Source organism: Primulina huaijiensis, chromosome 18 (assembly GCF_012295235.1).
Source record: "Primulina huaijiensis isolate GDHJ02 chromosome 18, ASM1229523v2, whole genome shotgun sequence".
Taxonomy (NCBI): domain Eukaryota; kingdom Viridiplantae; phylum Streptophyta; class Magnoliopsida; order Lamiales; family Gesneriaceae; genus Primulina; species Primulina huaijiensis.
Window position 1 is genome coordinate 1,632,949 of NC_133323.1, and position 25,850 is coordinate 1,658,798.

Here is a 25,850-nt window from a genome sequence, read left to right on the forward strand (position 1 = left end):
TATATATACCAAATGATCCATGCATTTTCTTTTGTTCCTCGACAGAAATGGACACAGATATCTGAACACTACACTATTGGAGACAAATAAAGTTTGTTATCTTTCGATTTATTTTAATTAATGGATTAGGGTAGGTATGGATTTAATTTTCTCCTAGTGTGCCGACTCAAGAATATGAGTGGACCACGAGAAAATTGTGGGCTCGCAAGCCACTAATCATGAGATGAATTGAGGAAGGACATTGTTCATGATTATTACCTTAAGCTACATGCCTCGCTCAAAACACAATATGTGGGTTCATATGTAACACAGTAATTGTACGTATATCCCTCAGGGGCTGCATGAGTAATTTATTTTCACCCAACATGGATAATGGGTCATTGTGTGGCGCCCATAAAAGAGAATAATAGTAATAAAATAAGCTTCTTGCTAATGCCCCCAATTGAACGATGAGTGGATTTTCAGTTGTCTCTTAGCTTCCTTTTCTAGTACATGTTTAATTTTATATATTTATGTAGGATAAACACGTGTGACGTGGAGAGAAGTTACGCTTAGTGTTTTTCAATAATTAATTAATTATTTTAAAGATTAAAATTTACCGAAATTCTTAATTTTTAGGTCATGCCAAAAGTATCATTTAATTTCATTTTTCTTTAAAAAAAGGAAAAAAAAACATGTAGTGATGTTATGTATGGAAATAATTTAGCATAAACGGTAGTATATAAATGGATAGATTAAATAAATTATGAAAAAACAACATTTTCAATTAAAATCATTATCGATATGTATAAAAAAAGAATTATATATATATATCATGTCGTGTATTGTATTGTATGATATGTAACTACGAAGAGCATTTCATTGCTAAAGGTTTAAATGCAATATAACTGTCGTGCAACATGTTACCCATAGTCGATGCCAAAACCCACGATTGAATATTATTTTTCAAGTACCACAACCTAAAAGTGGGTATTAGAAAGTTGAAAAGAAGGAAATATCTTGGATTAGGAACAAGTGTATAACACTACAAATCCCACTTGTTTGAACACACAAAGAATAGCCACCTTTGCCTTAATAAGTGGGAATCCAAGTTTCTATTCTTAACACTATTTTCTTAAACTCATTTCCTCTATTTATCTCCACCTCAACTTCTTCAACAAGTTTTTCACCTCGCTGTTTATCTCCCATTTTCATTCCAAATCTTGTACTACCTTGGCTATAACGCTATTACATTAATGGGGTGCTTACATGGAAGAGTCTTTAATAAAATCTGTCACTTGTCCACTGATATCAAAAGATATATCATTTCTCCTAGATGCGGAAAATCTTACCAAAGAGATGTAGAAGAAGAGATTCAAGATGAAAGTACCCTTTGTCTTTCATCATCATATTATAGTGTCTTCGTTGTTCGACTCGCTATCATGGTATGTAATTTTTGTTTCTCTGAAACTCTCATCTAAGAGCCATTAGGACTATCAAGAGACTAAAGTTGGTATTGAAACTCCCAGTGCTGCGTCTACTCTGATCTCGTGTTCCATTAATTTGTTGTTATGCTCGTGCAGGTTATGTTGGCATTTTTAATAGGCTTGTTAACTTTACTAACATGGCATATCACTAGAGTCTATACAACAAAATCACTCAACTCCTTGGCGTGTGGACTTCGACACGAGCTTCTGCAGAGGCCGGTTTTGCGCATGTGGAACATTCTTAATTCTACTGTCGAAGTTGCAACTGCTCAGGTGAAGCTTTCTGAGTCCGTTATCAGACGTTATAACAAGCCCGTTAATCAAGCACAGCAAATCGAGGTTCTTGATAAGCTGCCTTTTTTCTTTGAGAAGTTTAACTGATGATTCTCTGATTTGAATGAAAGTGTTCACTAACCATCCATTTTTGGTAATATGTTGATTTCGCAGCAGCTTTACGAGGTTATGAGGGATGTTACATGGGCGTTATTTGCGAGCAGCACAGCTCTAAATTCCATCACTTTAAGTTATAGAAATGGTTTTGTCCAGGCTTTCCATAGAAATAGGAAGAGTAACAGCACATACTACATATTCTCTGATCTTGTTAATTACTCAATAAGCAGCTCGTCTGATACTAATTCCCTGCTGCCTCATCATGGATGGAACGACCAATCCATACGAGGAAATGTTTCTGCAATTTGGTACCGAGAACCTCTGGATCCTTTGACCGGTGAAAAAACTGGAAAACCGACACCTATCCCACCAGATCAGTTTATAAATATCGCTGGTATTTCACAGGTTCCTGATGGTACCGCTTCTTGGCATATAGCTGTTAGCAAATCTGCAGACTCGCCATTACTTTCCGCAGCATCACCGGTTTGGGATCCATCCCACAACAGTATAGTGTCTGTTGTGGGTGTTACTACAGCACTTTCCAGTGTCGGACAGTTGATGAAAGATCTAGTTGAATTCCACAGTGGCCACATTTATTTGACTTCTCAAGAAGGTTGGCTTATTGCTACTTCGACTGATACACCTCTACTCATGAATTCTACGACAGGGCCAAAGCTCACTATGGCTGTTGATTCTAAGGATACCGTGATACGATCTGGAGCTGAGCACTTAAAGAAAGCTTATGGTGACAAATTTCCTCCTAGTCGAGAAGTTCACATAGAAAATGCAAAGCTTGGGCACCAACTGTATTACATAGATTCCTTTTTCTTGAACTTGAAAAGGCTTCCTATGGTAAATTTTGGTTTATCCTTTTTATAAATCTTTGAAGGGTCTCCCTGTCCGTTCTTATTTGTGTCAAACAACTTTTTACAGGTTGGGGTTATAATCATTCCAAGAAAATATATAATGGGAAAAGTTGATGAAAAAGCTTTCAAAACTCTGATGGTATTAATATCAGCTTCAGTGTGCATCCTGGTGGTTGGATGTATCTGCATCTTTATACTGACAAATGGAGTTTCAAAAGAGATGAATCTGAGGGCTGAACTAATAAAACAGTTGGATGCAAGAAGAAAGGCAGAAGCATCAAGCAACTACAAAAGCCAGTTTTTAGCAAATATGAGGTAGGGTGTCTTTGGAAACGACCTTTTTGTCCAGATTTAGGTCGTTTAACGGAAAGAAAAATAACTCCTTTGAGATTACAATACGTTCTTTTTTCTTTTGTCATAGCCATGAACTTCGAACCCCAATGGCAGCTGTGATTGGGTTGCTGGATATACTTTTGACAGACGACTGTCTAAAAAATGAACAACATTCGATGATTACTCAAATTCGTAAATGTTCCACGGCTTTGCTCCGGCTTCTCAACAACATTTTAGATCTCAGTAAGGTGAAACATCAGAGAAAAAGAGAATATTACTTGATTTTTTTTTCAGACATGCGACTTTTCCAGCATATTAGGAAATGATAAATAGCTCTCATCTGAAACCACTGCAGGTTGAATCTGGGAAACTGGTACTGGAAGAAAATGAGTTTGATTTAAGCCGAGAACTTGAAGGGCTAATCGACATGTTCTCTGTCCAGTGTATCAACCACAATGTAGAGACAATTCTTGATATTTCGGGTATGATCCCTTTTTGTCCCAAGTCTGTGACTCACCTTTAAATTCTACGCAAATTTTACTATTTTACCAATGCTATACCTTATTACAGATGATATGCCGAAAGTGGTTCTGGGAGACTCTGGTAGAGTTCTTCAAATTTTTTCCAACCTTATTAGCAATTCCATTAAGTTTACAACTTGTAAGTCGTAGTTAATTTAACTCAAAATTTTAAACAAAACCAAGGGGTTTTCTGGACCAATTGATTTTACTACCCTTTGCTTGTGACAGCGGGATACATTATTCTGCGAGGATGGTGCGAGACTGTAGATACTGATAATAGCACAAGAAATTTATCACTTAATCAAAAGGAGTCATGGCGTGCACATAAAATGAAACGGAAGCGGCAAACAAGCCATGAACAGATATGCTCCAAGAAAGGAAATGAAACGATTCTTTGGTTTGAAGTTGATGACACTGGTTGTGGTACGAATAATATACTTAAACAAAATTGAACCCTGCCAACATACATATATGTGTTTGTGATTCATACAGTGATGCATACATCGTTTGCCGAGGTACAAGCTTTTTCTCCACTTATAATCTGATGATTGGCCTTTCTTGTGATTCTCAGGGATTGATCCAAGCAAATGGGAATCTGTATTTGAGAGTTTCGAGCAAGCTGATCCATCAACAACTCGATTGTAAGTAGCTTACATGGTTTAGAAGTGAGATTCAATGCAGCAGAACAGTAAATTAAAAGCTCATCAAATACAAGGAAGTTTCCTAAGTATCTATTAAGAAAGCTCCATATGAGGGAATCTAATAAATAGTTTTTTTTTATTATTCCAGGCATGGTGGCACTGGTTTAGGCCTCTGCATTGTAAGGACCTTGGTGAGTTAATAAATTTTGTGAGGGAGCACTTGCATTTCAAATAATAAAACTTGTCATTTTAATTGGGGAGACAATCACTGTTTACCTCTCATATGATCCACAACTGTATCTGGTTTTATGTTGGACTATAAGCTAATAAAATATCAGAACTTAAAAGACCCGTCAGTCTGTTAGGGGCAAGAATCTTCCAAACTCATTAATCATGAATTTTTATGGAATCGCTGTAAACTTTCTCGAGTGCATCAAATGATTAGAGAATTCTTAACAGGTGAATAAGATGAATGGAGAAATCAAAGTCGTGAAGAAGAACGGACCGGGAACCATGATGCAGCTATATATGCTTCTTAATACACCCGAGGAGAGAACGAAAAGACAGTACCAATTCAACCTGAAACAGCACAACTTGACTGTAAGTGTCACATTTTTCCCCTGAATACATCCCCACATAAAACCACCCAAATTCAAATGCATAACCCAAAAAAACACAGGTGTTTCTTGCACTCAGTGGCAGAATGACTAGATTGCTTATGACTCAATGGTTACAAGAAAATGGAGTTCAGACCCACGAAGCATCTGATTGGAACGATCTTACGCTAAATCTTCAAGAACCCTGCAAAAGCATTATCGAAAGTTCACATACCAAGTACTCGAATCCTCACGATTCAAATTTCCAGGGAAGTATCAGCTCAATTTTCATCATAATAATCGATATAGGATTTCTTGACTTGAGCACAGAAATATGGAAGCAACAGCTTGATTTTCTAGACAAATACCGTGGACAAGCCAGTTTTGCTTGGATCTTGAACCATGACACCTCCAATGCCATCAAGGCTGAACTCCGGAAACGGGGGCACTTGTTAATGATCAACAGGCCTCTATACAAAGCAAAAATGATCCAGATTTTTGAATCTGTCACAAGGGAAAACAATTCGAAAGCGTCACAGATTCACGAATTTCTTGAAATCAGTACTCTTCACTTGGGTTCTACCAGCTCTGATGATTCAGAGAAGTCGGAAAATGAGTGTTTTAAAAGGACTAATTCAGTGAGAAGAACGGTGGACGAACAATATTTGAATAAATCAAATCTTGAAGATCAAAGTTCCGTGTGCTCCCACAGGGTTGACAATGACAAAAATCCTCTTGATGGTCTACACATACTTCTTGCAGAAGATACATTGGTACTTCAGAGGGTCGCAACTATAATGTTGGAAAAAATGGGAGCAAAAGTAGTCGTCGTAGGAGATGGAATACAGGTCCTTGATGCTCTTAACAAAGCGATCCAATCCCATGAATACGGAGAGGAAGTGCTTCATGTAAACTGCACGACTAGTCATACAGAATCGTTGCCATACGACTTGATTTTGATGGATTGTCAAGTAAGTCTAGATACTGGTAGTTTCCTGATTCCAAAGAGAGGTCGGGAGGGGGGGTCGTCCCCTTAATTTTATATCTTAAATTTTATTTTTTTGGAAAAATAGTAACTTTCACAGAATCAAAATCTTGGTTATAATGTTCCAAGAAACTGACATCTTATTTTACTTTTGCATAAAAACACAGATGCCGAAAATGGATGGGTATGAAGCAACAAAAGCTATCAGAAGACTCGAATCCAGCACCGGTTGGCACGTCCCCATAGTTGCATTGACTGCTCATGCAATGTCTTCGGATGAAGCTAAATGCTTGGAAGTGGGAATGGATGCTTATCTAACTAAGCCAATCGACCGCAAACTAATGGTTTCCACTATCCTTTTTTTGACCAAGAGACTGGACTAAATCTGACCCTTGTACCCTTCCTTCCAAGCCACATCGAGTGCTTGAATTTTGTAGAAATGATGAGACGGAAATCGTAAATGTACAGACAATAATTAGTAGCAGTTGTTCATACAACCCTGTAACCATAATCCAATATTCGATCTATTGATTTCTTACGATATATATCTCAAATTTGGGTGTCACGAAAAGTATTGTGAATTTTGGAATAAGAAACAGCATATAATTAAATTACAAGAAGACTACTGAAATTACATCAACTCTAATTAGCTTCTCAATGGAGACAAAATGAAGCTAATCTCAGCATGCCCACTTCAGCCGGTATTCGTTCTTGAACTGCACATAATTTATATCAAACTTACTAATTCAATTTTCCTCAGAAATAAGAATTTTAACTTTCATCTAACTTGGGTTAAATCTGAAGAAGAAAAAACATTCCAATCTAGCATATGTTATGTACATGGAAACATAACCAAAGATGCTAAGTGATATTATTGCCCAAACACTTTCCCTGTAACCATATTGATCGCTTTTCCACTTTGAGACTTAGGAATGTCTCCCTCGCATTACGGTTGGTGAATAAGTCCAGTGCACCAAAATAAACTTGATCACTAATAACACCTATTAGTTCATCCAATGCCTTGATGCAATCTGTTATTGAAAATTCTTCATTTCGCTTCTTTATAAATTCTGCTCTGAATTTTGAAGCAGAGGCAATCTCCAATATACCTTTTGCAATACCAATTTCTATTCCTCCGCGACCTCTCTTACGATTTGCCAAATCAGCATATTTATCTGATCCTGATGGTGATAGCTCTTCTGCTGAAATGCTCAAATGTTGTTGAAGGACTGAACCAGGAGTTTCTTCACCTTCCTTGGTTGACTTATTGTGTTTTCCAGAAATCTCTGGTTCAACGAATATTATATGTAGCTGATTGTACATGGGGCAGCCTGTACTCCGCACAGCCTCAGCATCAGGATGTTCCTGATTGGAATGTTCTATTAGGTATTTTCATGGAAAGCAATCACAAGCTTTCTTCACTTGGAGATTCTATGATTTCAATATGTTGTTGAATGGTGTCAAATATTAATGGCACGTTTGTCAAAATGGCCAATAAATAGAAAACCAGCAGTATTCAGGAAAAAATATACCACTGCCAAGAAAGCAAAATGAAAATAATAGTTTCACGACAGTATTACATAAGCACACTTGAATTCATTTGGATTGCCGGACTTGCACTATTGCCTTGGAGGGGGAAAAAATGATGACAAATATTCACTAAAATATTATATTTGTTAAAAAGGAAATATGATTCTTCGTTTAAAAAGATATAAAAAAAAGACACTTTGTTCAGAAAAATTCATCACTCCATAGCAAGTTGCTCAGGAGATTTCACCTCGAACCACGTTGAATAAGATCATAACCAAACATGAAAAGTAAAGAGACATCATAATTATGACTACCAATCTACCATATATCATCAAATAAAAGTAGAACATGAAAGTAGAGATGATGTAGTTCTATTGTTTCCATACCAAAACCCAAAATATGCGACACTCGAAATCCACTTGTTATTTCAATTTTTTCTAATGCTACGGACGCTGACAACAGCAGAGCAATGTTAAAAATGACAACACCTTCCCACAAACGCTTGAAAACATCATGCAAATATGAACTAACTGGAGAAATATTCACAAGTTTGCTATCGCTCATTTAGTTATTTGGCTGATTACCTAAGCAACAAGTTTAACCACACGATTCTTTGAAATAAAGACACATAATTCATATAGTGTTCTAAGATGTGCATTTAGAATATTAATAATTGTGATTAGGCCCGCCTAAATGTCAACAATAAATAACATGGGAAGAAAATTGATAATCGAAAACATTGGTTAGCCACAATTAAGAGTGACTCACCACCATGATTCCTCATAGCAGCACGTAAAATTTTGTACCGGGGAATGAAAATAATAGAGGTGAAGCAACTACCTTGATGTATTGAACCCATGCTTCATCTGTTGCCGTGATTTTACCAGAAGTTTCATCCCACTGGAAATCACAATGCTTGAGTAGCGACCTAACACTGATATACTGCTTCCTCAAGGCAATATAACGGCTCTTCAGTTGTTCATTATCCCACCAATAACCTGTTTGTATACGGAAGTTATCAAAAATGAATTTCCACCCTTTCTTGCTAAAAGTTTTATTTGATTTATTTCCCTTCTGAATCTGGTCCACCATCAAGTCAACCAATGTCTTAGTTAAAGATGGTGTCCACTTGGCCCGTACTTGATTTTCAAGCTGCTGAACAGGCTGTGGTTTCCTTGATCGAGTTATGCGGCTTGTCATCTAGCAGGCAACCATCAAAACAAATAAACAATGAATGGAGAAATTAGGCGGGGAAGTAAGAGCTGACTGATCACGTAGTGGTGTCTTAATAAAGAACAATATCAGACAAAATGACAATGACAAGAAACTAAACAAATCTCTGGTTTCTTTTGCATAAACTCCAAAATTTCCCCAATTTTTGTTCCTCACATCAAGATGTCAGAAATAAATTTATAAAAAAAACTCCACAATAAAGAAAAAAAAACCCCAAAATATTACTAGAAACCTTATCTGGAAACAACAATACAAAATCAATGTTGGTGTTGGCTGAACTAAAACACAGAGCAAATCGACAGCTGAGCTGAGCATACACATAAGGAACTTTGTTCAATTTAAAAAAAGAAAAGAAAACTAAAAACAATTCTACTCACGTCAGCCTGAAAATACAGTCACAAACTAATTTAGCATTCCCCACACACCTCTATGAAGAGTCTGCAGAATTCCCAATAGACCAAGCAACAGAAAACTTCTAATTACCCGTGTATTATACGCTCTTATTTGGACTTCGATAATAGTAATAAGATGTTAAAAATATGATGAACATTAAATCAAACGAACTCAAAAATTTGACAGAAAAAACAAGATTTACACCATTAAAAGGCCTTTCTTTACATTTACTCATTAGAAATTGATTGAAAGTCGAGTTTCAATAAACAGCAATGAATAAAAGTTTTAAATATGAACATCTGAAAAAGAGAGCAAAACTAGAATGTAAAATAAACTTGATTGGCATTTGCAATAAAGAATCCAACAAATCACTTCAAACTGACAATTTGGAACATTGTCGCAATCCGAAAATAAAAAGGAGAACTTTTTAAACATGTTCTTTACTAAACACCCCCCCCCCCCACCCACCAAAAAAAACAAGCACAATACAGACCGATCATAAGTGTCGGGCCACATAAACAAATAAACAGAGACTACAAAACACTCAGAGCACATAAAATACGCACACACTACGGAACAAAAAACTGTATAAAATGGAAGCGAAGAGCTTCAAACCTTAAAGTGAATGAGAGTTTCACTTGGCACACAGACGAGAATGGGGTTTGGCTGAATTTTTGTTTTTTTGTCCATTTAATTTCTCGTCTCTTTCTCATTTCATTACAATTCCGTCCCTAGGTATTTATATATTCGCACTTCTTTCCTAAGGGGTTTACTTTGAAATTTTTTTATTTTTTTTTTCCGTGGAATGCAACGCATATTATCATTTATTTTATATCAATACTCTCGAAACAAATTGATGAGCCAAAGGTTGCTTCGTTATAACTTGAGATTGAACTCGAGTATGAGATTTATGTCACTGTATCACAAATACAACGATTCATAATCTTTATTTTAAGTTATAATTCAAAATTATCAAATTTGTATCTATATCAATAATAATAAATATGACTCTAATATTTTGTTTTTTTTTAAAATTTCGACACACACTTTTATTTTTATTTTTTTTATTTCAACAATTCAAATATCGATTTAGTCTCTCCATGATTTGTAGAATTTCACTTTAGTTCATAGATAATGATAAAAAAAAACTGTAGATGCATGCATCGTGTGTGCAGAGTAACTAGTATATATAAAAGTTTTCTTTGGCTTAATTTCAAATAAATTGTGTAAAATTTTAAGCTAATCGCCTAATATTAATATTAATTAAATAAAAAGAGTAATACATTATCAAATACGTAAACATGTATAGACAAAACAACGATGATAGGCCCAAAAACATTACCCATAACTCGTACAACTGGAGGCCCACTAATTGGCCCATTTAAATGTTTCTCCGAGAAGAAAAACCGTTAGGCAGCCCATTTGAAAAGTGCCTAAGAGGAGACCGATTCAAGGGCAGTATTTGGCGGGTAAATCTTGTTATTTTGTGATCACTTCATCCCTGTTCGTGCTCAATTTTCTCTCTCTCTCTAGATCTCCACCCCCTATGTTCTCCTGTTTCCTCTTGCTCTCATTCTTTGCCAGTTAGGGTTATGGTTGGGAATTGGTTATTTGCCACGCATTTTTTTCGATTGAAGGGTGGAATAGATGGAAAAATCGAGATTATGTTCGACTTTTTTAGCATGCAATTGATGCATTAATGCGTGATTGGGTGTTTTTCATAACTACCTATTGCGTCAGGTCTTCTGAAGAAGATCTGAGTGGAAGAGAGATCGAGGGAGAGACCGAGAGATAGTGTGTTGTGTTCTGTGTGCGTGTGTTGAAAGGGGGAGTTTTCATTTGCGTAGAATGAGCGCTTCGAGATTCATCAAGTGTGTGACAGTAGGTGATGGTGCCGTCGGCAAGACATGTCTCTTGATTTCCTACACCAGCAACACCTTCCCCACGGTCTGCCATTTATATATGCTTTAACTCTGCGGATATTTGTTGTTTTTGGATGATTTTTCTTTCTGTTATCTGTATAAACATTTACGATTTGTTATGATTTCCTTTGTTCTTGAGAAATAGCTTGAAATGATAAATATTATATCGGGCCTGCATTTCCCTTTCCTGTGTTTATGATTTTGAATTTGGAGTTGATATCATTGATGGGAATTCGAATGATTTTGTGAAGATCCTGTCTTTTTCTACGTTTACTTTGTGGTCTAGGTGAAATTCTATATCTTTTTGAAGAATATCTTTGTTAGATCAATAGGAGGATTGTGTATCTTCATTGTTCAGTGGTGTATGTCATGTAGGAACTGCAATAGTTGTCTTCAAACGATATGTGGATTCTCCTATTATTGTGCAATCATACCCAGAATATTTTATTCAAATTGGATTTGAATTTGATTCTATGTTGTTTTCCTATGAAAAGTTGATATATGATTTTTACCTGATTCCCATTGTGAAATGAAATAGGATTATGTGCCAACCGTGTTCGATAATTTCAGTGCAAATGTGATTGTCAATGGAAGCACGGTTAACCTTGGCCTATGGGATACTGCAGGTGGGCCCTAGACATATCTTTCACAAAATGTTTACTTACTAAAGTTTCTTATACATTTTCGGATTTTGTTAATTGTCTTTATAATCTTAGAAATTCGTGAACTTTTGTGTATTTTTGTTGTACTTTCATGAACTTTCATTTTTTATTTTATTGAGCAGGACAAGAGGATTATAATAGGTTGAGACCTTTGAGTTATCGTGGAGCTGATGTTTTCATTTTGGCATTTTCTCTCATTAGCAAGGCCAGCTATGAAAATGTCTCCAAGAAGGTGATTACTTGATTCTGTTCATTTGCTTTCTCTTACTTTGTCTACTTCCTTCTTTTCCCTTCTACTCGCAGCTGTTTCTTTTTTCTTGATGAAGTAATTTATTCGCTTATTTTGCCAGTGGATTCCTGAACTGAAGCATTATGCCCCTGGTGTCCCTATAGTTCTTGTTGGAACAAAACTCGGTGAGATTTTTATTCATATACCCTCCAAACTGAGGCCACTGTAAACAACACAAGCGACACCATTAGGTATTATATGTGAATACAGATGGAGAAAGAAGCTCTTGTAAGTCACAGCTAAAAGTCGTAGGTGTTGATGATTTTCGATGCTTAGCTTCTGTGCTCCAGCTATCCGGACAAAAATTATTTCGAGTAATATATTGCCTGTAGATTAAGGTAGTTTTATTTGCTATATAAGTTATATTCAATGAAAATTATGGCGGAAAGTATGATTTAGTCTTCTGTTGTCATTTTATTGCTCACTGTTGTTGTTTGTGACATTTTTACTGGCTAAGGTTTAACACTGCTGGTGTTTTTAATTTGATGTTACTATGTTTCCTCGTTAAATAATTAGTTAAAAAACATCTTCTTCCTCTGGATAAGCGGACTATAGAAAAAAGCAGCTCAGATGGAATTAGTTTACCTCTGATGTTAATGGTTTTGGTGCTTGGGTATGAATTCCACCATCTTCCTGAAATTTGATTGCTATGTTACTTTTTACCCCCTTTATGGGTCTGTTGTCTACACAAGTCTGTAAAGCTTCGTTCATGGAGGAAGCTTTTGCGGACAGTCATTAGCTTGTTGATGAGATGTGAAAAGCATTATTGTTCTTAATTCTTGCATGGTACATCTTTTCTATGTTTATACGTCCCAAATTTAAATATTTTACATGTTGGAAAAAATAAATATGTTGTCCATAGTCAATTAAAAATTTGTGCATAATTTGTGAAACAGATTTTATTTATTGATTCTTAAACATTTTTGGGATTTAGATCTTCGGGATGACAAGCAGTTCTTTGTTGACCATCCAGGTGCTGTACCAATCACTACAGCACAAGTGAGCCTATAATGCCTGACCAATATCACTTTTCTCTTGTTGTCTTCTGATTTGCACGCAAACACAAAAGACAACACTTATTTATTCTTGCTCCTATTCTGAACGTTATGTTACTCTGATTCAAACTTGAAGGGTGAAGAGCTGAGTAAGATGATTGGAGCTCCTGCTTACATTGAATGCAGTTCGAAAACGCAACAGGTATGTACAGAGGCCTGTTTTCCTAATTCTTGTTTGTAGAAATCTTCTTTCAAGATACTAAGCTCACATTGTCCTTATTTTATTATGTGTTTGCTACAGAATGTCAAGGGAGTTTTTGATTCTGCCATTAAAGTCGTGCTCCAGCCACCCAAGCAAAAGAAAAAGAAGAGTAAGGCTCAGAAGGCATGTTCTATATTGTGATCAGCACTAGAAGAAGGATAACTGTTCTTCAAGTGTCATTTTCTCCCGATTTCCCTTTCTTTTGCTTCTACTTCAATCCCAATGAACTAGATGGCTCTATGAAAGTAATGGTGGCTTGGATTCTTTATTCGTGATCTCTTGTGATAGCTTTGGCTTGGATTATGTTAGTGAATTTGATCTTTGATTGCTAAGTCACCACTTAGACCACTTCGTTTTTCCAATTTACTTCGATTAGCTTTTTCTTATGTATAAACTAGACCAACAATTGTGATTCTGCTTAACATTAACAGGTTTGGTTACATTCTATTTTCATTGTAGTAACTTTTTCATGCTTTCAAATACATGTTTTATGATTTTTAATTTGGATACATAAACTTTACAATGTTTCACGTGGATTGATTGGTTAACACGAAGACGTTCACCTTCTATCGGCTTAGCAATAGTGGGTAGGGGTAGTTATCTATTCCTCTCGAATGATACGTTTCTAAAGCGCATGTTCTTTTATTTTTTTATTTTTTAGTACTATTATCTTTTTTTTTAAAAAAAAGATTTGCCTCATATCATCCAAATCTATCAGTATCATTTCATCTAATTTTGAATGTATTGTTGACTCGTTGTCACTTGTAGGACTCGTTGGCTTTAATATTTCCAAATTCTTGATAATCTCAGAGCTTCTATTGCCTAAATATTAAGCAACACTTTTTCTAATTTTATACCTTTTATTGGCCGCCATTTTGCTTCCCCTTGACGAGGATGGAATAAAGTTTTGGTCAATTTTTAAAAATCTAAAGATAAGATTCCTTGGTTAATGGCGATCCACTTCTTGTTGAATACAATGTGTGTTGTTGTGTATAAACCTTGAAGCATAAACCTTTATAAGTGGTCAATTCTCTCGTCCCTTCTATATAAGCTTGTCGTATTGCTAAGCTTGATATCCCAAGGTCGAGATTTTCTTCAGTTGTGAGATTTACTCTTCGCTATAACAAAAAATAATTCTCAAAGAACTTAGAGAATTGCAGAGACCCTCCTACTTCATGCGTTTGTGACATTATAATAAAATTAACATCAAATTTATTTATTTTTATGACGATGGAACTCACAGTCGTCGTCATTCGACTAACGACATCGAACTTATTTTTGGTTATATATGAAATGAAATATAACGATGTGATGATCAGGTCTAGCAGGTCAAGACAAGCGACAATAATAGGACCAAACGAGAGCCCCCTACGGGGGTGGAGTTTTCCAAGTTACTATCCATTTCCCCCCTGATTACCCTTTTAAACCTCCAAAGGTAATTTTAATTTCAAAAGTTGAAATATAAATTTAGTTTTCTCTCAGGAAACCTATTAAATTTTAGGACCAAAGTGTTCCACCCAAATATTAACAACAATGGGAATATTTGCTTGGACTCACAAATACGCCACGGGCTAACCCTGATTTTGCTTCCATGAAACTTGAGAGTTACATATGTTCCAAATGACACATGATTTTATTTAATGCCAATTGTAGAGACTTTGGATTCATGAATTCGTTTGAGATCGGAAGATATTGTACAATTAAATAATAATAATATTATTAATACAAATTGCATTTTTAGCTATACGTAATTACATATATACACAACTTACACTTGTCAAATGCTCATTACATATATTTCAAGAATTTGGTAATAAAGTATGAATCGTTACTTTGAAATTTGGGTCAGTGAGAGTAGCAGCGAGCATATGTCGAATTTGATAAAAACTCAAACCAAATCCAGATTTCTGGTGGGGTTTGGTTTAGATCATCAATTTATTTTTTTCAAATGAAATATTTTGATCATTTTTTTACACAACCAAGATTTTCTAAACTAGTATTATAGATAAACAAGTATCAATTTACACACAAACATTAAAGCAATCAACGATGTAATGTGTGACAATGATGTCCCGAATTTTGCATTTAAAAAAAAAACCTCAAAATGAATTACTTTAAATAGACATTCCATAATCGTACGCTCACCTGTACCAATAAATATCTTCTGAAAAATAGTAAGGAGAAATAAATATAGTTAAGAAGGAAATTAGAACACAAAGTGTGACGTAAATTTTGCAATATAGATTGTTGGATTACGTCATAAGGACTTCAGTCCTTGTCTACTTCGAGTAAAAGATTTCCTAATAAAAATACAGGTAAACTGAAGAAAAACTAGCCGACCAAATGTACCTTTGCGGCTCTAGAATTTGAGCGAAACCGATGTATCGAATAAACAACACGAGGTTTAACAATCCATAACCAGTGTCCTTCCAATAATATATTTTACAATCCCAATGGAAAAAAAAAACTCTTGCAAAAGAAAACGATATCATTTTTCATAGTTCCAGAAGGGGATGATGCAGAGAAATATCCAAAAGGCAATCAAATAAATACAAGAAGCCCTCAAATATCAACAATGAGTTCACGCCGTTCCGCAGCATCCGTCCTTCGATACTTTCATCTAAGAAACAACGTTTTCTGTCGTAAAAACACAGACACATCATGTAATATTTATTATTATTTTGAATAGAGTTATACACCTATCCACAAATTTGATAGCAGAATCACTTTCGATATCGAATGTCAGAACATAGGGGCCCCAAAACCGAATCAAACAGCATACTCTTGGAATGAAATGGGTACAAACCGAAATCAACAGGCAAGAGTCTTCCAATTCTCTATCGGTAAAAGTCAGCTGAGATGATTAGACATTGATATGCTCGTATTTCTCTGCCACTGCACCGCCTTTGTTCTTCTGAAATTGAATGTACCTTAGCGTACTGGCAAAAAAAGCATCTGCTGCTGGATCAAGTGTCGTGTTTTCACCACCTGTTGTACTTGTGATCAATTCAATCAAGCCCTGAATTAAATCAGCAGTAATCTGTGAGATCCCCTTCTCGTAGAAGTAGAGATACCTGAAAAGGAAATAAAAAACATTAGATATTTCTGATAAATATAAAGGCCAACAGCAATAAAGAAGGATAACATGAGTAATAGTCGTTACTTGTTTAATATTTCTATATAGAGTAAAACTGATCCGCTGCTCCCTCGAGTTGCACTGGACATTTGTTGCGCAGCATTTGCAATTCTCTGAGCACGTTTCAAGCAAAGCAAGACCCTACACGAAATTGAGAAGCCGTTGTAAGAAAGGAGAGACCCAACTGAAAATAGTAGGGTCGGGTTGAGAATTCTCAAGCCATCGGACACGTAGCGATGAAACAAAGAGATTTTTTTTCTGCCTGGCAAAATATTATTTTTTAGAAAAATCATATGTAAATCTGGGTGGGTAACACCATGTTCAGAAAAATGACTAAAAAAATTTAGAAGATTGTGTCCTTGCCATAGATGCCAAGATTGTGCTAACCCACCTCTCTCCATCCCGGATTCTGTCATTTTCATCAAGCCAAAAAAGGTGGGAACATGCATAGACAGCTCTGCATTGATCAGGCTTCTTCAACAGCTTAGCAGAATACTAGAGCGAAAGAGAAAAAAAAGGAAAAAGATAAGTTCATTCTTATAGTATCAAATAATGCAGTGTTTCTTCTTCTCTCCTCCGTTTCTGTGTGTCTATATACGCAAATACACCATAGAGTAAAAAAGCAACACAACAAAACCTTATCCCGTGTGTATCTGCTTAATACTATGACAACATACGCTTACCCCTGTGGCCTTGTGTGTTAATGCATCCCTGTTCTCAACGCCAAAGACATGCATTCTTTGAAGTGTCCCTATAATTAGGTGTATGGTGGTTACTTGAGCTTTCGAATCCTGTGGAGGAAATAATTCAGACAAATGGAACAAAATAAGCATGGCATGGATGTTTAAGTTTAACCTGGCAATTTGCTAACAAACAAATTTAATAGCTAACAAAAGGAATAAGACAGGAATCTAGGAAGTTCACCGTGATTTCTTCTTCATATAAAATATAAGCTTGAGTGAAAAATTCATATGCAACAGGTTCTAAATCAGAGTCATTTGCAGCCTGAGAATCAGAAAAAGAGTAGTACGCATAGGTCAGATAAATTAAACTAACTCCATCCAGGACTGAGGACTCCAGGTGATAAACTACCTCAGCACACTGCAGATACAGCCCCAGAGCCAGTTCAGGAACTGGAACGCTGGACAAAGCTTCAATCGTCTATAACAAAATAATAATAAGAGTTGTCATTGGCAAGAATAAGGAAACGCTTCAATTGGATAGAAATTGCAGAACTGAAGGGAATTTTTCACTTTGCACGCAGAGAAGATCTCTTCAAACTATTTTAGCAGAAGAACAAAAAATAAATACATGGGGTGATAAGATTTTTGAAGTAAATTATCTCAGAAGGTCTAGTTACCGTCAACTACGAAACGAAGTATGTAAGAGTTTAATTTAAAAACAGTGCACAAAGATTTTGCTGATAGATAACAAACCAACAGCGGTTTAATCTACAGCCTTGTTCAACTAACATACCTGCGTCACTATCTGAAATAATTTTTTTGGCATAGCTGAGTCATCTTCCTTGGATACACTATCATCTTGACTTTCAAGTCGCCTTATCAACTGCAGGAGAACAAGTGTAACTCAGGCAGACATCAGATAGCTAAAACAAAAGAGACACCCACACCTACCCTAAAGAAGCAGGTTCAGGTTTGCATAAAAAACCATTGTGGAAATGATACACACCAATATTCTAACACCGATGAACGTAAAATATACCAAGTATGGTTTACAATTTCTCATTCCTGTTCTACGTCTCCAATCATAAACAACTCCAATAAAGTTAATGTTGTCAATATATTACCTGAATGAAGCACCAGGAACAGAGCAAAAGTTTGAGGATCCATGATGTAGCTAATCTTATCAAATAATAATAATTATTCCCAGATTTAGAGTCTGCATCTTGTAGAGCCTTTCGACGGGTTAAATTACACCTTTTTGTAAAACTTAATCTGACTGTTTATGCAGGAGTAGATAAATTTAGTTTAGCTTTGTGAGGTTATTGTTCAACACCAGATTGTAACCTTCCACAAGGTTGAAAACGCACCAATTTCTACGTACAATTTCAAGGATACAGTGTATTTTCCATGTAGAAGAAAATAATCAACATTATGAGTTTTCACACTCCAAACACACTCCAAAGGGTTAGGATATGACGTGTTTTCACACTCCAACACACTCCAATGGGTTAGAACATAACGTGTAATGAACGTCGAACAGCTGCGGTCATAATCTGTGTTCTTGTACCATTGCACACACCAATCCTAGACCATATAATCCACAAGGCTCCAAATTTCTTATCATATTTGTGCTAAAAGGATCATGTGTAAAGTATGAACTTATTAAAAAACATGAATTTTTTTTAATACCTTTAAGGTACTAAATATAAGTGGAGGGATAGTAAATGGCAGTCTCTTTGCTCCTCCTGTCAGAATATGCTTCTTCACAATACAGATTATCTGGGAAACAATAAACATTTGAATATCACCAGAATGAAGCAGACCCAGCAGATAAAACCATTTTCCCAACTATATTAACAAATAAAACCATTTTCCCAACTATAAAAAGCTTGAACTGCAATTCAAATGCCAGTAGGTAAATACAGAACAGTAGGCCACTTTAGGTAGGATAGTTCATGAAGTTAATGGCAATTCAGAAACAACAAAAGTTGCTAAAAGAAAGAACATTGCATTTGAAGAAGAGGCACAAATTGTGGTAAAAAAAACTGAGGAGCATCCAACACAATTGAAAATACCGCATAGCTTATGGAATTACATCACATCAACTAATCTACAAAAGGAGTGTTCTTGTCACACAACAAAGAGAAGGAGCGTTCAATCATCAGGTGAGAAATGTCATCATACCCAAAGGATATGACCTGTTCAACCACAGTAAGTATGTAACTATATCGTCCCAAAATAACAAGTATGGAGCATATTGAAGTCACTGGTGTGAAAGGATCAACAATGAAACAGAATTATAAAAAATTGACCACAAAAAGTTTATAATGCAGATAATTTATTTTGTGCTCTGGTATATAAGTTTATATTAAAATGCTCAGATAGTCCACACTTCGAATAACAATATATATTTATTCTTATATTCTCGTCATATATATTATATTTAATTTATCAATATTATTACCATAGACAACTTTTCATGTGGGGGTGTAGCGGAGGTGATTTTTTCACTCATTATCACCACCAGGGAGTCACTTGGATTGTTCGGGTTTTGGTTCTCCTTTGGTTCACAGGGTTCTTGGATGGAAAAAGTCAAAGTTTTACTGCCATTGGAAAGATAAATTGGAGCATATATCAATTTGAAGCATAAAATTTAAGATCACCTTCAACATCTCTTCTGGATCATCGCTGTGCATCATTTGGATAAGACGTGCAACAAAACTCTGCTCCTCTTTGAAATCCTCCTCATCAAGCTGAAGATAAAAGGTAAAGAACAAATTTCAGAACATAAGAGGATGGTAAGATCCAAGAGTTGTGTTTCAACAACCTAAATAAATAACGTAATCAGTTGAGGGGTAATTGGTTTAGTAGGTCTTAGTCCCCAGGTTTGAGTTACCAATAGTGCAAGCAAGGGTAAAATTAGTTTTTTTTTAAAAAAAACAACCTAAAATAAATCCAATTAAAAGCCACATGATATGATAGATCCATATCACCTCATCATGAAAGCCGTTCAAGTCTCTAATGAGCCCCTTAATCAATTCAAACAATGCATCTGCCTATAAGATCAATAACTCCAAGTCAAAAGGCAGTCAAACATCAGTTAACTTAAAGTTAATCGGGGAAATATATACCTTCTCGGCAGTTGAAATGCAAGTCTTGTTTTTCATTATGTTTTGAACAATTACATTGGCCATCTCCTTATTTGTTTGACCATTTAGAAATTCTATGACAAGAGGATAATTTGACAGCTTCAACACAGTATCAATATCTTTATATTTCTCAAGTGGAGCACTTAGAAGAGAAATGATCAGTTTTGTCGCTTTGCTGTCATCAAGCCTTTCTTTTCCTGAAAGTTTCTTAACGCATGCTCCCTGCAGGAAGATGGCAAGGATCCAATCTATAATCTTAAAATACAAACAACCCAAATGTCCCATTCCTGCATAAGTCTCACATTTAAACATCTGAAAACTCATGAAGGGTGTTCTTTAGGGCATAAATAAAAAGCATAACGGCTTTTTATGCTTTTTGCAGAGAAGAAGCACTCAATAGGGTAATAAAAAAAATTCACATCTTCTCCCATTGATTCAGTGGAGAAAACTGTCCCATTATTCACCAATAATTATCGCTGACTTCTCATGGCACTCAGTAGCAGAATATCAGGTCCTAATTCACTATTTTCACTGAGCTGCTTGCTTTGTTTCTCACTCTTTTACGCCATTTACTTTTCTATGTATATGGTAGAATCAGTTTCCTACTATTTTTTTGTCGTGCAAGTGTATGAGAACATGCAAATTGCATGATAAAAAAATAAGAGAGATTGTGATGCACATGACTCCTTGTAAATCCACTGTATGTGACTATAAATATCAATGCTTATGCAAAGGTTATTTAATTACATTTAATTTAATTAAATTAGATAATAAAATGATTAGGCCAATCACAAGGGGCGACAATAGGAAAAACAGAAAGGTAAGTGGCAAGAAAGAAATAGAAATAACTCATTGACAATAATTGTAGAAGAGATCGCTAATTCAAGATTAAAATTAACTTACAAGAATTTGGTCAACATAATCAAGCCGATCAGGATGTACTTGAAGAGTAAATGTCAATAGAGAGGCATACAAAGTTACTACTCCAACAATAGGCATATTATCTTGTGCTGCTATCACCTGCATTCAAGAACCAACTTTAATCTTTGAGTGCGAATAAATTTTCCTCTAGCGAGTCAATTAATAGTCGAATGCTTGTTCAAATGCAACGTGAAAGAAAAAACTTATTATGAAAAAACAATAATGAACTAAGACGTGTATAATGATTAGAAGTACAAGTACTCATCATAATTATTTTTGAGCATTATATTGCATCAAGCTGAACCAGGAAGAAGTTCAAGCAAAAGAAGCATAGTTTATGCTACTCACATGCGCACAAATGATTACATGAATAAAAAAACTACATGCAAGCAGACAAGAATGGATTGAGCCAAATGAAAATGATTGGCTGCATCTATCACTGTAATAATTAAGGGTTATTCTCACCAATGTGTTTTCTGACAGAGGTAAACCTCACTATATCCCATAATAATAACTGTAAGACATATCTTGACTAATCTTGTGAATTAATTTTTAAGTCATGATTGGTCCTAGTATCCTCACAAATACGACAAAGTAAGAATTTTTATAATATTCAAAAACATATTCCAATAGGTCTTAAATTTTCGACTTTTGGAAGGAAACTAGGCAGGATACCTTGTCTATAGCATTGTTCAACTTGGCAAACGCTTCTACTTGAAAAAGTTCTGGTAATACCTACAACAAAAACTTCTGAGAAACATATCTCACACTGAATCAAATGAAATTTTCTCAGTTACTTACTTCAAAATCAGAAGCAGCATAATTTGAAAGTCTTTCCATTAGCCGAGCAAGAACTGTTTTTACATCAACAGAGGACTGAGAAAAAGCAATCAAGAACGAGCGTAAACTCAGCATGAGTTGTGACACGAAAAAAGAGAAATAGAAGACTTAGTTCATGAATTCATAACTTGAAGAATTATAGAGTTCATTTGATAGCGCAGAAGAATGCATCAACCTGAAGCTGAGGGCAAGCATTCAACAGTGTTTCAAGGGTCTGCAGATGGTAAACGTCGGGAAAGACTTGAATTATGCAATCCATCAAGTAGTATTGGGCAAGCTCATCTTTGCAGTTGACAACCTGAATGCACAACAGAGGTGTATCCATTATATTACTTTCAGAGAAATGGAAACAAATGTTTTAATCCAAGTCACTGGATTACTTGTTCTAAAACTCTGGGAAGCACAGTTTCTTTATACATTTCAAGGTCAACACCCTCGATCTGCCCGAGAACATGGAGGTTTTTACCAACCTAATAAAAAATGAGAGAAACAGATTAAAGATTCTGCAAGTTAAACCCAAACAACGATTCAAGAAATGTGACAAACGACAGCTTGATTTTACAAGATCACGAAGCTCACTCCTTTCTTTTTCCCGCTTCTCCCTTTCCCGAGTTGGTCCCTGAAAATAAATAGGGACAGCGGCAAAACAAATTAGAAAATTATAGAATGCATTAAAAAATTGCACATGAACGAACATAAAGCATGCTACATTTTTCAAACTAAGTTTGTTATTTCTTGTTTTACCTGATATTGCATTCGGACCCAAAGTTTGTTCATTTCCGTGAAATTTTGGAGAACAAATTCGACGGCATCAATAACTGTATCGGAATCTCTGTAGAAGACAATAGCCATTTTTGGAATTCATAAGAACAATCACATCATGTGGCATGTATATTGGAAAAGAATACAAATGTGAATATAAAACATGGGAGAAACATAGCATCTATATACATGCATGTATACTCATAAACCACGGTTCTAACACATGTTTCAGAAGTATATGGGATATAAATAATATTGTGTGCATATAATACAACTGACAATAAGTTACAATAAAAGTACTGAACTTTCCCCTCATTTCTTACATCACTTGACTGGCGGAAATGTTAACACCTAAAATTGCAGTGAAAATACACATATCAACAAGTAAGATATTAATCTACATGAAAGCAAATCGTAATTATAAACAAAATTCTAAGCAATTTTGTATCTTGTGCAGTAACTTAGTCTGGCATTCATCTAAATTCAGATAGTACCTCAAGGTGGGGTAGAATGCGATCAACAGCAGTTGATGAAAAATCTACGCATATAATCTAGATGTTCATGGTGTAGGCCATGCATTTCTTTATTGATTCTTATACTTTTTAATACTTGAACATATATTCATGAAGACGCAATATCTTAATAATAACATCATAGTATTACCCTTCATATTCAGAACCAATATCAGGCAATTTGTCTTTACTGACTTGAGAGAGATAACTCCTAAGAAAGAGCCCACGCACAGGGTTCTGGATGCCGCGGCACATTTCTACAAGATCTTTGAGAATATCCTTAGCAGGAGCTTCTTTGGATTTTATGTAAACAGAACCCACAGTACAGAGCAAGTACCTAGGAAACAGAAAATGGCGATAAGTACAAGAACCAATTGCATCACCTCGACATATTTTTCGTTAGATGGCAGATCTTGGAGAGACATAAATACTGCTTCATTGTTCAACTCTGTGTATTCCTCTATCCGTAGAGTACATTGAATGTACAGAAATGGCTATAACAGAAAGACCAGGTGAACAATAGTTCAAGTAGAGGAAACAGCCTACTCACTTTCAAAGATAATAAATATACACCAAAACGTCACAAGCCCTGAGAAGGCAGGAACCTAGTGCATGGGGTGAGCAATTTGGCAAATGTGTAGTAAAAAATATATACCAATTAACTGGTTGACAATTATAAACACAGATTGCATACCGCATGCACGAGATAGGATAAAATCTTGAACAGTAAAACAATTGATATTGCCTCTTGATGGGAACTTCAGAGGTAAGGAACAAACGCAGACCAACAAATGGAAACAAAAGTAATAAACCATCACTCGCAAAATAAATGCAATCCGTTCCTCTTCCTCAATGAACATATTTTAGCTTCTAATTAATAAGCAATTGAATCGCATCCAGAAGCAAATTCTAAACAGAATATAATATCACCACCGAAGACCCCAGCAGATGTACAACACTGGAAACAATCCTTACAGTCTAGGCAAAATGTTGCCAGCGTGCTGGACGAGCTCATACAGCTCAACCATTGAGCAGCCACGACTAGTCTCCTCCTTGAAGAAGATCTCTAGTTTCCTCAATTCATCAAATGCCCTCATATCTAATCATGATATATTTTTGAATAACAAAATCTTTAAGATCACGAGAACAAAAAATCGAAGCAAAACCAAACAATTTTTGAAAGTCTATGCTTCGTTCACATACAAAGCGCATAGTACTTGTGAGGGGAAAGCCTAGAAGTGCGAAGCTCGGACAGCATCTGAGCTGAATACTTGAGAGCATCCTTCAAATTGTTAGAATCCTACAATTGAAAGAACCCAAATGAAATTATAGAGTTAGGGTTTATCAAAACCGCAAAAACATCGACACAAGCCCACGCCGATGAATATGTAAGACAAATATTTTCCAATTATACGTACAAGAGCGCGATGCATGTAGAAAGCATTCTGCTGAATGCCGGCGATCCCAGCAGTTAGCCATTTTTCTTCATCTTCAACTCCGTCTGAAATCATCATCTCTTTGACTCTTGATTTCAGAGGTTTCCCAGTTATAGTTGGCGTATATTCCCAAGAGCTCAGCAAACCAGAAATGTTTACAGTGACTGCGAAAAGGCGATCGAAGTTATTGTGTTTTTGGGCAATTTCATTTCACATCCACCGTTCTAATGTGCTACCATATAGTTGATTTTTGGTTTTTTTTTTTTTAAAATACTTTTGGTTAATTATGCGGATTATAGGAATTGTTGTTATTTTAGGAATTATATTATATTTCTAAAAAACATAAATTTCAAATTATATATATATAAATTAAATCCATGTTATGACGAAATATATATAATTTTTATTTTTTTAAAAAAATAAAAATTATATATATTTCGTCATAACATAGATTTATATTATATATATATAAATTAAATCCATGTTATGACGAAATATATATAATTTTTATTTTTTTAAAAAAATACGAACATATAATTATGCTGATTTCGTATATTTAGTCATACAACAAATAGACTAAAAAATCTGCAAGGTTCTTATTTGATGTGCATATCAAGTACGTTGATGATTGTATTTTTTAAATAAAAATTAATTTATCAAGATATTAATGCTAAATTAATTAAATGACATAATTTTTACTAAAAATTGAAAATATACATTTATTTCTTTTATGACATTAAAAACATTTATAGAAGACATTACTCGAAATAACATATTATGTTTTTTTCTGATATAAATATATCGATGGACTAAAACTGTATTAATAATGAAGCTTCAGATTAGAAATGGATTGTATATCATTCGACGCAGGCTCCAAACCTACAAAAACAATTGTTTATTTATGTTACATGTTATAGTCTTTTAACATTTCACCTTTCATAAAATCTAGAAAAGATGGTTTTGGTTTGGGAAGTACCCTAAGCCGCTCGCCTGTTATTCAGAGTTTGACTAGATAAAAAGCTTGTTCGTTAAGTTTATCGAGTCGATCTCGAGCTCGACTATTTTGTTGGGTCTTGAGACTATGATAATAATAGGGATGTTAACGAATCAAGCCGCTCGTAAACTATTCAGGTTTTAGTATAGTAAAAACTCATCTGAGATCGTTCATTGTGCTTATCGAACTGAGCTCAAGCTCGAAAATTTTATCTTGTTTCGACTTTTCATATTAGTACAGTAATACATCATTCCAAACAACATGTTTCAATCGTTCTCACAGTATAAGTAATTGTTATACTCAAAGAAATACATTTTATCTCGTTTCCATTTT

General features: G+C 35.2%; 4 protein-coding genes across 8 annotated transcripts; 2 read left to right on the forward strand and 2 right to left on the reverse strand.

The window, feature by feature from the left end:
• Positions 1-1,000: 1,000 nt before the first annotated feature.
• LOC140964448 (histidine kinase 1-like) lies at positions 1,001-6,359 on the forward strand. 2 transcript variants are annotated; one of them, XM_073424254.1, is made up of 13 exons: positions 1,001-1,424; positions 1,563-1,805; positions 1,914-2,708; positions 2,790-3,037; positions 3,144-3,303; positions 3,411-3,537; positions 3,626-3,715; positions 3,805-3,999; positions 4,148-4,217; positions 4,366-4,408; positions 4,677-4,817; positions 4,897-5,784; positions 5,966-6,359. In XM_073424254.1, the coding sequence occupies exons 1-13, from the start codon at positions 1,236-1,238 to the stop codon at positions 6,179-6,181; spliced, it is 3,405 nt and encodes a 1,134-aa protein (XP_073280355.1). In that variant the 5' UTR covers positions 1,001-1,235; the 3' UTR covers positions 6,182-6,359. The 2 variants fall into 2 exon arrangements, with proteins under 2 accessions (XP_073280355.1, XP_073280356.1); XM_073424255.1 differs by having other exon boundaries at positions 1,917-2,708.
• Positions 6,360-6,467: 108 nt separating this feature from the next.
• Positions 6,468-9,655, reverse strand: LOC140964449 (L10-interacting MYB domain-containing protein-like). Of its 2 annotated transcripts, none has more exons than XM_073424256.1 (3): positions 9,570-9,655; positions 8,169-8,528; positions 6,468-7,163 (listed from the first exon to the last, which is right to left on the reverse strand). In XM_073424256.1, the coding sequence occupies exons 1-3, from the start codon at positions 9,642-9,644 to the stop codon at positions 6,660-6,662; spliced, it is 939 nt and encodes a 312-aa protein (XP_073280357.1). In that variant the 5' UTR covers positions 9,645-9,655; the 3' UTR covers positions 6,468-6,659. The 2 variants fall into 2 exon arrangements, with proteins under 2 accessions (XP_073280357.1, XP_073280358.1); XM_073424257.1 differs by lacking the exon at positions 9,570-9,655 and adding an exon at positions 9,290-9,428 and having other exon boundaries at positions 6,471-7,163.
• A 755-nt stretch (positions 9,656-10,410) lies between these two features.
• On the forward strand, positions 10,411-13,531 carry LOC140965276 (rac-like GTP-binding protein ARAC1). Its single transcript, XM_073425434.1, has 7 exons — positions 10,411-10,901; positions 11,415-11,502; positions 11,661-11,770; positions 11,889-11,952; positions 12,762-12,826; positions 12,959-13,024; positions 13,124-13,531. The coding sequence occupies exons 1-7, from the start codon at positions 10,803-10,805 to the stop codon at positions 13,223-13,225; spliced, it is 594 nt and encodes a 197-aa protein (XP_073281535.1). The 5' UTR covers positions 10,411-10,802; the 3' UTR covers positions 13,226-13,531.
• Positions 13,532-15,449: 1,918 nt separating this feature from the next.
• On the reverse strand, positions 15,450-24,768 carry LOC140965275 (vacuolar protein sorting-associated protein 35A-like). Of its 3 annotated transcripts, XR_012173002.1 has the most exons (23): positions 24,506-24,768; positions 24,291-24,387; positions 24,063-24,186; positions 23,239-23,424; positions 22,558-22,645; positions 22,376-22,432; positions 22,194-22,283; positions 21,989-22,111; positions 21,775-21,849; positions 21,649-21,708; positions 20,956-21,072; positions 20,035-20,274; positions 19,897-19,959; positions 19,567-19,656; positions 18,593-18,682; positions 17,697-17,786; positions 17,313-17,381; positions 17,145-17,225; positions 16,904-17,011; positions 16,612-16,715; positions 16,248-16,361; positions 15,891-16,158; positions 15,450-15,721 (listed from the first exon to the last, which is right to left on the reverse strand). XR_012173002.1 is itself a non-coding variant. In XM_073425431.1 (22 exons), the coding sequence occupies exons 1-22, from the start codon at positions 24,599-24,601 to the stop codon at positions 15,948-15,950; spliced, it is 2,373 nt and encodes a 790-aa protein (XP_073281532.1). In that variant the 5' UTR covers positions 24,602-24,768; the 3' UTR covers positions 15,450-15,947. The 3 variants fall into 3 exon arrangements, 2 of the variants coding, with proteins under 2 accessions (XP_073281532.1, XP_073281533.1); XM_073425431.1 differs by having other exon boundaries at positions 15,450-16,158; XM_073425432.1 differs by lacking the exons at positions 23,239-23,424; positions 24,063-24,186; positions 24,291-24,387; positions 24,506-24,768 and having other exon boundaries at positions 15,450-16,158; positions 22,393-22,432; positions 22,558-22,615.
• Positions 24,769-25,850: the final 1,082 nt, after the last annotated feature.

Coding starts and splice junctions, on each gene's coding strand:
- LOC140965276 (XM_073425434.1), top strand. CDS start 10,803: ATGAGCGCTTCGAGATTCATCAAGTGTGTGACAGTAGGTGATGGTGCC. Junction 11,503..11,660: donor TGGCCTATGGGATACTGCAG/GTGGGCCCTAGA, acceptor TTTATTGAGCAG/GACAAGAGGATTATAATAGG. Junction 12,827..12,958: donor TACCAATCACTACAGCACAA/GTGAGCCTATAA, acceptor TCAAACTTGAAG/GGTGAAGAGCTGAGTAAGAT.
- LOC140964448 (XM_073424254.1), top strand. CDS start 1,236: ATGGGGTGCTTACATGGAAGAGTCTTTAATAAAATCTGTCACTTGTCC. Junction 1,425..1,562: donor TTGTTCGACTCGCTATCATG/GTATGTAATTTT, acceptor ATGCTCGTGCAG/GTTATGTTGGCATTTTTAAT. Junction 3,304..3,410: donor ACATTTTAGATCTCAGTAAG/GTGAAACATCAG, acceptor AAACCACTGCAG/GTTGAATCTGGGAAACTGGT.
- LOC140965275 (XM_073425431.1), bottom strand. CDS start 24,601: ATGATGATTTCAGACGGAGTTGAAGATGAAGAAAAATGGCTAACTGCT. Junction 24,388..24,505: donor TCTACATGCATCGCGCTCTT/GTACGTATAATT, acceptor TTTCAATTGTAG/GATTCTAACAATTTGAAGGA. Junction 19,657..19,896: donor TGAACGGCTTTCATGATGAG/GTGATATGGATC, acceptor TTTTATCTTCAG/CTTGATGAGGAGGATTTCAA.
- LOC140964449 (XM_073424256.1), bottom strand. CDS start 9,644: ATGGACAAAAAAACAAAAATTCAGCCAAACCCCATTCTCGTCTGTGTG. Junction 8,529..9,569: donor AAACTCTCATTCACTTTAAG/GTTTGAAGCTCT, acceptor GTTGCCTGCTAG/ATGACAAGCCGCATAACTCG. Junction 7,164..8,168: donor CATGGGTTCAATACATCAAG/GTAGTTGCTTCA, acceptor CATTCCAATCAG/GAACATCCTGATGCTGAGGC.